Source organism: Loxodonta africana, chromosome 6 (genome assembly GCF_030014295.1).
Source record: "Loxodonta africana isolate mLoxAfr1 chromosome 6, mLoxAfr1.hap2, whole genome shotgun sequence".
NCBI classification, from domain to species: Eukaryota; Metazoa; Chordata; class Mammalia; order Proboscidea; family Elephantidae; genus Loxodonta; species Loxodonta africana.
The window spans coordinates 84,619,926-84,632,799 of record NC_087347.1 but is presented as its reverse complement, the minus strand read 5'-3'; the positions used below and the strand labels follow the sequence as shown (position 1 = coordinate 84,632,799).

Here is a 12,874-nt window from a genome sequence, read left to right as displayed (position 1 = left end):
GAGTGTAAAATGGTTCCACCCATATGGAGGGAGGTTGAGCAGTATCTAAAAAGATTGCATATGCATTTACCCCTTAACCCTGCAATCCCACTTCTAGGAATCTACCTTGAATATATGTTTGCACAAGAATAAAAATACACATGTACAATCTATTCTGATATTATTTGTAACAGCCCAACTTTGGAATCAGCCAAATGTACATTAGTAGGTGGCTGGTTGAATAAACTATGATATATCCAAATCAAATATCTTTCTTTGGAAGCAGTTGAGTGATAAATTCTGCCTTAAAGTAAGGCATCAAAGGATAAACATGAGCTATGGTTTTATTAGTATAAAATTATTTTACTTAAAATGCAAATATATTTTGAAAACTGAATTGGTATGGAAAATGAATTTAAATGATTATAGTAGCAGAATATCAAGAACATAAGTTGCCTTTTACTTACGATTTACAGTTTTGACTGGTAATATTGGGTTTACCCTCTCTGGAGAGGCAGCATTTTCTTCATCCGTCACATATTCAAAATTAATGATGAACATCATAGCCACACCCTCTTGGTTTTTCACTGGAATTATGTGAGTGTTACAAATGAAAGTAGACCCTAAGGAGATGAAAAATGACAGTTAGCTCAAAAATATGGCTTCAATTTTGTAGTGTCAGTAATTTTAAGATTGTAATAAACTCCTATAGAATTTTCTATCCTAAGTGATCACTGTAATTCAATAAAATTAATTTGATTTTCTTACTTCATGTTTTATTGTGCACATATTTATTTTAAATATGGACAAATTTTGCCATAAAAAATTCTGTAGGCAAATCCAGGTACTGCATTGTGGAAAAATAGAATATCAAATCCCATTTGCTTTCACGCCTACCACCTATAGTAACTAATATAGGAAGGCGGGGGGGAACACATATTCTTTAACTTTCTAGAAAAACTTTTAGCTTCTCTTTATATATTTTGATTAAATATTAAACTATTTAAAATATAGGTGTATTTTAATAAGATAACTCATTTTGTGTCTTCTTGATTTTGTCATTAAATTGTCTTTTCTACTTTAATTTCTTGAACATAAAACAGTAAATTATTGACCCTGTCTTAATTAAATTCCAATAGCTTTCTTTCTTTTTGTGAAAAATTCATAACGCCCTCATTACAGTGATTTTCTTAGGTTTGCCACCTGTTAGATAAGAACACAATTTTGTCTATATTATTGTTTACATTTGATCCAGTCAACCAAGAAGATGATATTCTTCTAAAGCAAAATTAAAGGGATAATAAAATACATTTTGTAAGGATGATCTGGAAATAAAATGAACTAAAGGAATGACTTAGTTCATAATCAACTACCACCAGCCATCCTCCAACGGAAACCCTAGGATGTAAGATTTAGAGGATCCAGGAGTTGAGAAGTTGAAGAAGCTGTGAAAATGGGTACAACTGAAAGACTGACTCCTTGGAGCTGAGTTTTAGAAATGGGTATTCCCGCATTAGAGTTTCCTCACATCTTTACACTCTGAATATTTTTTTTTTTTACATTACTGTGATGGTAATCTCCCAGGATAGGGATTTGTCTGGGTTCAAAAGTATTGTATTTTTAAAATGCAAAAACTTCAGGGAGGGTTTTCAATCATTCAGGTAATAGTGTATATTCTTTATTTTAATTTTATTGTGCTTTAAGTGAGAGTTTACAAATCAAGTCAGTCTCTCATATAAAAATTTATATGTACCTCGCTATGTACTCCTGGTTACTCTCCACCTAATAAGACAGCACACTCCTTCTCTCCACCCTGTATTCCTCGTGTCCATTAAGCCAGCTTCTGTCCCCCTCTGCCTTCTCATCTCTCCTCCAGATAGGAGCTGCCCACAGTCTCCTGTGACTGCTTGATCCAAGAAGCTCACTCCTCACCAGTATTTTCTATCTTGTAGTCCAGTCCAATCCCTGTGTGAAGAGTTGGCTTTGGGAATGGTATCAGTCTTGGGCTAACAGAAGGTCTTAGGACCATGACCTCTGGAATCCTTCTAGTCTCAGTCAGACCATTAAGTCTGGTCTTTTTATGAGAATTTGTCTGCATCTCACTGTTCTCCTACTCCATCAGGGATTCTTTGTTGTATTCCTTGTCAGGGCAGTCATTGGTTGTAGCTGGGCACCATCTAATTCTTCTGGTCTCAGGCTCATGGAGTTTCTGGTTTATGTGGCCCTTTCTGTCTCTTGGGTTCATAATTACCTTGTGTCTTTGGTATTTCATTCTCCTTTGGTCCAGGTGGGTTGAGACCAATTGATGCCTCTTAGATGGCTGCTTGCTAGCACTGAAGACCCCAGACACCACACACCAATGTTTTCTTAATAGATTTTATTATGCCAGTTGACCTAGATGTCCCCTGAAACCATGGCCCCCTAACTCCCACCCAATAGTATATATTCTGATAGCCTTCTTTACACATACCTAGCTGAGACAATCTTAAATTTTGAGGAGAGTGATAGTTCAATGTAGAGGCAGGATCGTGCTGGGAGCAAGGCTGGACTGGCACGGAACCAAACAGGGCAATGTGGAGAGGTGTAAGGATTCCTGGAGGTTGGGAAGAGGGGCACTGGCAAATAGCAGAGGGAGTCTGAAGGTATGCAAAGGGAAGTGGATGCTAGTATTTCAAGCTTTTATCCTGTGTAAGCTCTGACTTTTGCTAATATTTCTGTAGATAGAAGACATCATAGGCTGAATGAGCTTTGAGGGTAGACCTGGAGATCTAATTATTATTTATAAAATTATTTCTATAGGAAAATGTGTTCTAATTTCCAAGGAACTGATTTAAAAGTACACTTTTAGAACATAACGGTAAGCTGGAGATGCCTGTGTGCTAATTATGATTCAGATGTTCAAATGCAGATAACTTCACAAATTTGAAATGTAGGGGACCTTATTTATAACCTATTTCATATTTTCCATAAATGTGACTATGGTTTTACAGATGTTGGAAGAAATATGCTACAAGAATGTCATGCTGCACCTTTACATTCTTCAGCTATATCTTCAATCCATTTAATAAAATACTTAGCTGGAGCACTTGTCACAGTTTCCATGGTAACAAACAGGATGACTTTAGTAAACAGAAAATAAGCAATTTAAGATTGTTCCATTAGAACTAAAAATAGAAGTGCTTCAGGACAGGCATCGCATTACACACTGGTTAAACAGAGAGACTACAGAGATGCTAGAAATAGCCATCATACATGTGGCTAATGAACCAAAATACATATTGATTTTACCATTTAAAATGACATTTCCTGAATCATTTAGAATTTCATCGTGAATTAACAGATTTATTAGCAGTTTTGAATCTTTTGGCATTTGGGGTATACTGCTGACTGCACAACAAAACATAAAGCACAGATTTTTGAGAAATTAAAAAATAAAAGATGTGGGGATAGTGATCTAATAGGTTTGTAATAGAGTAGAATAATTTTGCTTTTGGATATAAAGGACAAAATCATGTCTTTTAACACTAGTGCTTGTAAACTTACTGTCAGTACTAAAAATCATAAAATTATAGTGTATTAGATAAAAGTTCACCTATATATATTGGCTCCATAGCAAGTGTAATTGATCTAGGATTTACTACCCACTATCATTATTTCCTGCATGTATCTGTTAAGCAATATATCTCCTCTAAAGTCAACTGAAGACTCACGTTTACATTTTTTCTTTTATTTTTGAGATTTAATGTCTCCATCAATTTTGCGTAGCCTCTTGGAAAGCAAACACTGAAAGGAGATACATGGAATTTAGAAGAAGGGGAAATCAAATACGTTTTATACAGCGAGACTATTTTAGCTTGCATATTTCTACAAACTCCAAGTTCTGTCAAGAAATTACTTTCACAAAGTGACATTACCCTAGGAGATCATGACTGTGTACCACTAAATGTTTTTCTTAGCAACACTGGAGAGGAAGATGAATAGAAACAGTAATCCAGCAAATATTAATCAAGTAATGAAAAAAGATTAGCTCATTCAATAATGAATAGATAAGAGAATCGATAAATCTAGGGGGAAAAAAAGTTTAGTCAGTGTAAAATGAATCTGGTACTGAGATGAAGTTAATAGAGTTTGTTAAGAAGCAACTTATTTACTATAATATTATCCTATGTTTATAAAATTATGCATGCAATTATACTAATATTAGTTAGATGAAGATTCATTTCCATGTTTTCTCTCCTGAGTGAAAACATCTCAAGGTGGGAAAGGCTGCTTAGGAGGAACAGTGCTCATTTAATCAAGTTTCTAGGAACAGTGCTCATTTAATCAAGTTTCTAGAATGCATAATTTTTACTGTAGACACAACAAGCAAATTCAGCATAATCTGAATAATTATGAAAATAACCACTTTATTAACAAATCTGTGGCATACATCTAGCTACATTTAAAAATAAAAGGCCAGGACTCCTCTTTTTGAACTGTTTTAAAGGGTATTTTACTTTGTGTTCACAGGGCAGCCCTATGTCTTTCTGATGGATTGAATTATGTCCCCCCAAAAATGTGTGTATCAACTTGGTTAGGCCATGATTCCCAGTATTGTGTGGTTCTCCATTTTGTGATTGTAATTTTATGCTAAGATGATTAGGGTGGGACTGTAACATCACTCTTACTCAGGTCACCTCCCTGATCCAAGGTAAAGGGAGTTTCCCTGGGGTGTGGCCCGTACCACCTTTTACCTCTGGAGATAAAATGAAAGGGAAGCAAGCAGAGAGTTGGGGACCTCATACCACCAAGAAAGCAGCACCAGGAGCAGAGCGCGTCCTTTGGACTCGGGGTCCCTAACCCTGAGAAGCTCCTCGACCAGGGGAAGATTGAGGACAAGGACCTTCTTCCAGAGCCGACAGAGAGAAAAAAGCCTTCCCCTGGAGCTGACGTCTTGAATTTAGACTGTTAGCTTACCTTACTGTGAGGAAATAAATTTCTCTTTGTTAAGCCAACCACTTGTGGTATTTCTGTTATGTTACCACTAGATGACTAAGACAGTCCTGAAATCAACAAATGTTTACTGAGCACCTAATATGAGGTCGATCACTGTTTGGGGTTCTTATATGGTGATGGGAAGGTCGGCAGTGAATAAATGAATCAAGCTCCTGTACTCATGGAACTTATATTCTACTGGGGGCAGGATGTAATTAAAAAAAACAAAAAAACACACGAATGTCTGTTACATCAAGTGAAAATAAGTACAATGAGGAAACAGAAAGCAGAATAAAGGAATAGATAATGACAGCTTGTTTTCTTCCTTTTTTTTTTTTTTTTTTTAATAGGGTGGTAAGAGAATGCTTTTAATGACATTTAAGCAAAAACATAGGACGTAATGGAGTGAACCATGTAGCTCTATGGATAAAGAGTGGGCCTGGCAGAGAAAATTGCAAGTGCAAAACTTTTAGGTGAAAGCATGACCAGCAGTGTGCTGATTGTTGGATAGGGTGGGGCTGGAAAAATAGGTAAGATCAAAGAGACATCAGGGGGCAAGACTATGTAGGAGGTCAAGGTGTGAATTTGAAACTTTCCTCTGAGTTAAACAGGAAGCCATTGGACAGTTTTGTGCAAAAGTTGGCATGAGTTTACTTAAAACGATCCCTCTGACTTCTATGTGAAGAATAGCTTATAGGGGAGGCTATGATGGAAGATGGGAGGCCGGTTAGGAAGACAATGCAATAAGACAGGTGATCAGTGATGGTGGTTTTTACTAGGGTGGTGTTGCTGAAGATGGTGAGAGGTGTCAGTTTGGAATATTCTTTGAAGATAGACTGTATAGGATTTGCCGATGTGAGATGAGATTAGGGATGTGAGAGAATGAGAAGGATCACAGATAACTCCAAATTTTGGGACTGAGGAACTGAAAGAATAGAAATGCCATTTATTGAAACGGGGAAGATTGTTAGAGGAGGTGTTTTCGGGGGTTGTGTCAATCCGCAGATTTGGGGCATGTTCACCCTGAGACTGCCTGTCAGATATATAAGTGGAAATGTCAAGAAGGCAGTTTAGGGATTGGTCCAAGCCAGAGATAAGAATTTGGAAGTCACCAGGGAACGGATTATATTTAAAGGCATGAGACTAGGTGAGGTCACCTAGGGAATAAATATAGTTGGAGAAGTTTGGAGCCTGATCCTGGAAGTACTGCAGTGTCAGAATGGGGAAGACAGGGAAGAACTAGCAAAGATTGTGGAGGAGCAGACAGTAAGGTGGGAAGAAAATCAAGAAAGCGTGATACTGGGGATGAAGAGAAGAAGATATGTCAAAAGGATAGCATGGTCAACTGTACAAATCCTGGTGACAGGCACAGGAGAATTGAGAAAAGACCACAGGTTCACTGACAACTTCATCGAAAACATTTTGGTAGATTAGTGGCTATGAAACTGTTTTGAATACATTCAAGAGTGAATGGGAGTAAAAGAAATGGATGTAATTATAGAAAGAAGGTAAAGAACAGAGGGTCCAAGGCCCCTTCCCACTGAAGGTCATTTAACTTCATGAATGAACCTGTTTTTACAACGGAAAGTGACCAGAAGGCTTTATTATCTGCGAGTGACCTAATAAGGGATCCGTCAAATAATCATCCGTAGACCTTGGGCGCCTAATTGGTCGACCAGCTGCTGTGGAGACGATCCTGACTTATGATGACCCCACGCATGCAGAGTACAGCTGTGCTCCACAGGGTTTTCAATGGCTGATTTTTCAGAAGTAGGTCACCAGACCTTTCTTCTGAGGCACCGCTGGGTGGACTTGAACCTCCAAGCTTTCAGTTAGTAGCCAAGCACATTAACCATTTGCACCACCCAGGGACTTCAGTGGGTAATTGCCCCTACCGAATAACGTTGAATGGTTAATAGGATGGCAAAAAAAATACATAAGCTACAATTCATTGAAGATAAAATATGGATACTACTCATGCATAACCAAACACCTTTCAAGGTTGGTTTTCTGGGTTTAAAATCTGGGGACCATAGTCTCATGGGACAACTCAGTCAATTGGCATAACATAGTTTACAAAAATCATAATCTGCATCCTAGTGAAGTGAGTAGCATCTGGGGTCTTAAAAGCTTGCAAGCAATCATCTAAGATGTAGCTTTGGGTCTCTACTCACCAGGAGCAAAACAGTAAGAAGGTAACCAAAAGCTCAGAGAAGAAACAAGTCTACATGAGCCACAGCCTTATCTACCCCGAGACAAGAAGAACTAGATGGTGCCTGGCAACCACCACTGACCGTTCTGATGAGGGTCACAATAGATGGCCCCAGATAGAATGGGAGAAAAATGCGGAGTAGAACTCAAATACTTACCAAAAAAAAAAAAAAGCCAGACAAACTGGAACAGTAGAGAACAGAGGACTCCCTGAGACTGTTGCCCTGAGACACTCTTTATACTTAGAACCGAGCCTATCACCTGAGGTCACCTTTCAGTGAAATAGCAGAGTGGTAAGCAAAATAAAGGATATTACCCAAAAGATCAGTGCAAAAAGTCAACAGTTACTGAAAAGCAAAGATGAGAAGATAAGGGGGCAGGGAAACTAGAGTGCTGGAAATGGAAAAAACAGACCGCAGTTAAAGAGAATGTTGACACATTGTGATAAATGTAACTAATGTCACTGAACAATTTGTATGGAAATTGCCAAACAGGAAACTAACTTGCTGTGTAAACTTTCACCAAAAACTCGATAAAATACTATTTACATATATATATGTAAATAGTATTTTATCGAGTTTTTGGTGAAAGTTATATATATATATATATATATATATACACATACTGTGTTTTTATCGCAGTCCCAGATTCACATTGCTCTACAGAACTTATACACCTGTAAAGCTCCTAAAACAGTACCTGCATGGAGCAAAACTCAATAACGTGAGCTATTATTTTTGACTATTGTTGGAGGGTCCCCAGAGGGGCATGTTAACTCTTAAGGCTCTCGATGTAATTTCCTCCAACCCTTCAGCATTCTTGGTACCACGAGCTATACACTTTTTATTTTGGGGCATCAAGTGGAGATTATTTTTCTCTGAGCTGATCAGTTTAGTGAATGCCTGAGAGTTTTCATTCCTTTCTTTCTAATAGACTAGGAGGCTCTTCGAAGATTAAAAAATGGCATTAGAGACCTGCCCTAGAAGAAAAACAAAACAGCAATTTCAGGATACAAAGAACTCATCAGAGGCAGCATTGTTCATCTTGAATTTAAAGGCCTACCAAAAAAGCAGAAGGATTATAAAACCTTCTAGAAGTAGAAAGCTACACTAATGACTTAAGGTGGAGTCAGGTGGAGGGACGAGTGACAAACAAGCAAAATTTGTACTTAGCTTCTCTGCGTCTAATGCTTCCTTTTATTTCATTTTTCAGCACCTCTTTCATCTTCCTCTGCTCTCTCTAGGCAGCTAATGTAGGGTATTATGGACTCCCTCCTATTAAGGAGGAGAAATTAAACCAGTTGTTGTTGAATCGATTCCAACTCATGGTGACCCCATGTGTGTTGGAGTAGAACTGTGCTCCATAGGGTTTTCATTGGTTGATCTTTTGGTAGTCCAGGTCTTTCTTCTGACATGCATCTGGGTGGATGCAAACCACCAACCTTTCAGTTAGCAGCCAAGAACACGTTAACTGTTTGTACCACCCAGGGACTCCATAAGGAGGAAAGTCATAAGAAATAACAATTTTTCATAGAACTGTTAACAATGTAATGAGTTACCAATCTTGGGAGAATTTTTGAAGGGGTAATGAATAACAACAATTAACCCAAAGTGAAATTCAAATGTAGCCTGTCATTGCAAGAAATATTTTGGTTGCATAAATAAGACCTTCTATATATCCTTCCATTCACAGTACATAGGTAACAGCACATAGGTAACTGCTGATATTAAAATCATTGTTGAAAAAGTTGTGACCTAATGAACATGAGAGGGCCATAATGGATTACTGGAATAGGACTAGAAGAAATTTCTATGGTTAGATAGTTTTTTTGACATCATTTAGCCATTCATTTCTTTTTAAACAGATATCATGCTATTGCTAAGAAAAGTAATACTACTGAGACTTTACCCTCATTCATAATCCACTTCCAGACTTCATCCCAAGGTTTGACGAATAATAGAGTAATGAAAAAATTTCATTTTACAGCATGTTTAAAAAAAAAAATTTTTTTTTTTTTTATAACTCAACTGCAAGCTCCCCTAAGATAAGATGCCACACAGGCTTCAACTCATAATGGGAACTCAATAAAAATACTTGCTGAATTAATAATGACTACTTTTACTTCTTCCTGAGAGTGAAATTGTTCATGGAAAGCTGTTCATAGGAGATAACCCTCTAGCCTGGCAAAGCAGCATTTGTGACCATGGTAGACTCTGGCCTGTAGTCTTAAGAAGATGGATTTTGGAGTGAGAGAGACACTTGTGTTCTAGATGAAACATTGTTTAGCTTCTCTGAGCCTTCATTTCTTAATCCATAAATCCAAAACAATTATACCTATCCTTCAAAGTGTGAGCAGTAAATGAGAGGATACCTCTAGTGTTCATACCTAGCATATGGTAGACATTGATAAGTGGTAGCTCACGGGAATGGAAAATTTTAGTATAATGTGGTTGATATAGCAACTGGATACAACTAAAGTGTCACTCGTGTAAGAGACTAGGGAAAACCAGGCCTAAATTTTTGAGTCTGAGTAAGAGTGAACTTGGAGACGAAGGAAGTTCCATGGAGAAGAAACAAATGCACAGTTCAAACCAATTTAATGTCAACAACTAATTATTCAGAACCCATTATGTGCCAGGCACTGTTCTAGGCACTAGGAGTTCAGCAGGTAACAAAACAGACTCAAATCCTTGCCTTGATGCAGTCTGCAATCTAAAGGCAGCTGGGGTGCAGAAAATAAATAAGTCAAATGCATAGTATATTAAATGGTGATAGCATCATGGACTATCATGAAGAAAATTAAAAAAAGGGGATAATGAGTGCCAAGAGCGAGTGAAAATTTACAACTTTTAGTAGAATGGGAAAGGCCTTGCTGAGGAGGTCACTTTTAAGTAAAGAACTGAGGATATCTGGGCAAAGAGATAACAACACATCTAAAGGCCCTGAAGTTGGAGATGCCAGGGCAGATGGCCAGTGTAGCTAAAACATACTATGGGGGCATGGGGGAGGAAGTAGTCAGAGATCCAGGTCATAGAGGTAACAGCTCAGGAGAGTGTGAAGTGGGGGATAGAAGAAGAAGTGCCTTGTAGACAGAGGAAGTAGTGCCTTGTGGGCCTGATAACCGCTTGGTCTAAGAATGAGAAGCTGATGGAGAGTTTGAGCAGGGAAATGATAGACTTTAACACTTACTTTTAAAGAATCAATTTGGCTACTCTAAAGACATGGGTGCATAGAACAAACTTTCATGTTTGGGGTAGACATAGCAGTTTAGTTCTACTAGATTCTTATAACTACCGTATAAAGTATGATGTAAGGAGTGATGGGTGAAGCTTGATCTGTAGGAGTCATGTCCTGATGGCCTTGCATGTTCCATTAAGAAGCCTGGAATTCAGTCTTTTTGTGTTAGGTGTACAGTGAATTGTTTTGAGAGTGAGAGCATCTTCTGAAGAAGCATTTTAATGTACAGACTACTTAAAATGAAGGATGTTTAAGTATTAGTGATGCTTTAGAGAAGACAGAAATAAGGTCAAATGATATAGGAGCTATATATTTGATTGAAGAAAAATAAAGTACGTTTAGAAAAACTATTTCATAGCTCTTACACAAGGTTACATCAACAAGAATAAATGGAATAGCCAGTTCCAATGAGCACACATGGTTTGTTTGACCTCATGAATTGGGTCAAAGTCGCCTGTTTGTGGAAGGCATGTAGGTATCAATGGTATATATTCCCTATGTTTCTTATTTCACAGTTTCCTACTTAAATACAAAGGATCCTATTAAAAGAAAATAAGAGGAACTCATGTGAGCTAATAAAAATGCTTTATATAGGAACATTATAAACAAAAGTCTGAGCTGGCAAAATGTTGGCACTACATCAGATAATACATTAGGTGCAAAGAAACATGCTTAACATAGTAATTACCAACATATACGCACTCCTTGGAAACTCTATGGGGCAGTTCTACTCTGTCCTATAGGGTTGCTATCAGTCGGAATCGACTCGACGGCATTTTTTTTTTTAATGTAATAATCACCAACATAATTAAATCATCACAATCATTATTACACTTTGATAGTTGATGGAATAACATGGGACTAGAATTACCCTTTCAGAATTTGTAGCGGAAATTTATTTGAAAAATGAACTGAGCTGATTTACACAAACTTGGTTGTCATGTTTATGTTCTGTGTGCTGGTATTAGCACTGTCCGAGGTGTCAACAGCATGAATGATTTATTTTGTATTACTTCTGATCTAAAACCATTTGAAACATTCAGAAAATGCTGAGGCAGTGCCAGTGAGTAGTAAATTTCTTCGATATGCAGCTCCATGTAGCCTGGTGGTTAAAACCCTGGCTTTGGGAATTGGACAGAACTGGCTCTCCTATTATTAGGTGAGTGAGCTTGCGTAGGTTTTTTAATCTCCCCAAGCCTCAGATTCATCTTCTGTAAAATGGACAAAGGAAGAGAGAGCCCTCTACCTCATAGCGTTATTGGGAAAGTGAAACGAAATAATACACATAAAGATCTTAGCATGGAGACTGAAATCTAGGAAGTAAGAGATAAAGAAATATTATTATAAAGGTCCTTGGGTAGTGCAAATGGTTTGTGCTCAGCTAGTAATTGAAGGGTTGGTGGCTCAAACGCACTCAGTGGCACCGTGGAAGAAAGGCCTGGTGATCTGCTCCCATAAAGATTGCAGCCAAGAGAACCTGATGGAGCTCATTTCTACTCTGTAACACATGGGGTAGACACGGGTCAGAATCGATTTGACGGCAATGGGTTTTTATTATTATTATTACTTTATTATTAATTAAAAAAAGGCTGGGAGAAATCAGTTTCTCAACTTGAATTAGCAGTTAAACTTCCATCAAAGATTTGGTAAAGAAATTGAGTCATTCAGCCTTTAAGGAGCTTTGGAGATAAACTCATCAGGTTCATCCGCTTGTCTTCAGACAAGAAGGTGTATTAGGCAGCAATTTGAGCAGGGGTGAGAGGGTCAGAGGAAGGAGGTCCTTTTTATCACTTACTGTCTAAAATCTATCTTGCCTTTGCAGTGACAGGGCCATTGGTTTATTTCCTATATTTCTCCTGTCCTTGTGGATTGCCCTATTCCCTTTAAAAAACATACTATACGCCAGGTAACTTTTACGGTAGGAAAACTCGGTCTCTTTTGGGAAGTCATACAGTCAGTAGAATTTATACAGTAGAAGTATGCAAGACAATATTTCTGGACTTGCTATAGGAGTACCGTGATCAGCATTTAAAGCATTTTTTAGGAAGAAGGATAATAACGGCTAACATTTATTGAGCACAAGTCAGCTGCTGACCACTGTTCTAATTACTCTACACGTTTAGTATCATTTGTACCATCACACAACTTAATGATGATGGTACCATTATCATTTCCATCATGCAGACGTAAAGGAAACTATGCATATAGTCTCTCCTTCTTCTGTGTCTTGGGGCACGTCTTCCCCTTTCACTGATTGGGCCAGAATGCTTGGGTTCTAATTCCTTCATCATGCCAAGATTCTGAACTCCATGCTACTTTTTTTAATTAGGAAAATTCTGAAGATTTTTATCTTTTATAAGCAATAGCCTGAGAACTAAAACACTTCCCACTTCTTTCTTCCAGTCTTGTACATTTCTGTGGCTGTCCTTCTTGGCTTAGGCAGAATTCCCTTCTCTTGGTGCTTGGAAGGAAG

At 37.8% G+C, this 12,874-nt stretch overlaps 1 protein-coding gene across 2 annotated transcripts in view; it reads right to left on the bottom strand.

Annotated features, from left to right (window-relative positions):
* Positions 1 to 12,874, bottom strand: part of KCNH7 (potassium voltage-gated channel subfamily H member 7) — a 561,862-nt gene that overhangs the window by 179,460 nt on the left and 369,528 nt on the right. For both annotated transcript variants that reach the window (XM_003405825.4, XM_010586280.3), the window contains exon 3: positions 447 to 602. In XM_003405825.4, the coding sequence (XP_003405873.1) occupies positions 447 to 602 (156 nt within the window). The remainder of the gene's footprint in view (positions 1 to 446; positions 603 to 12,874) is intronic.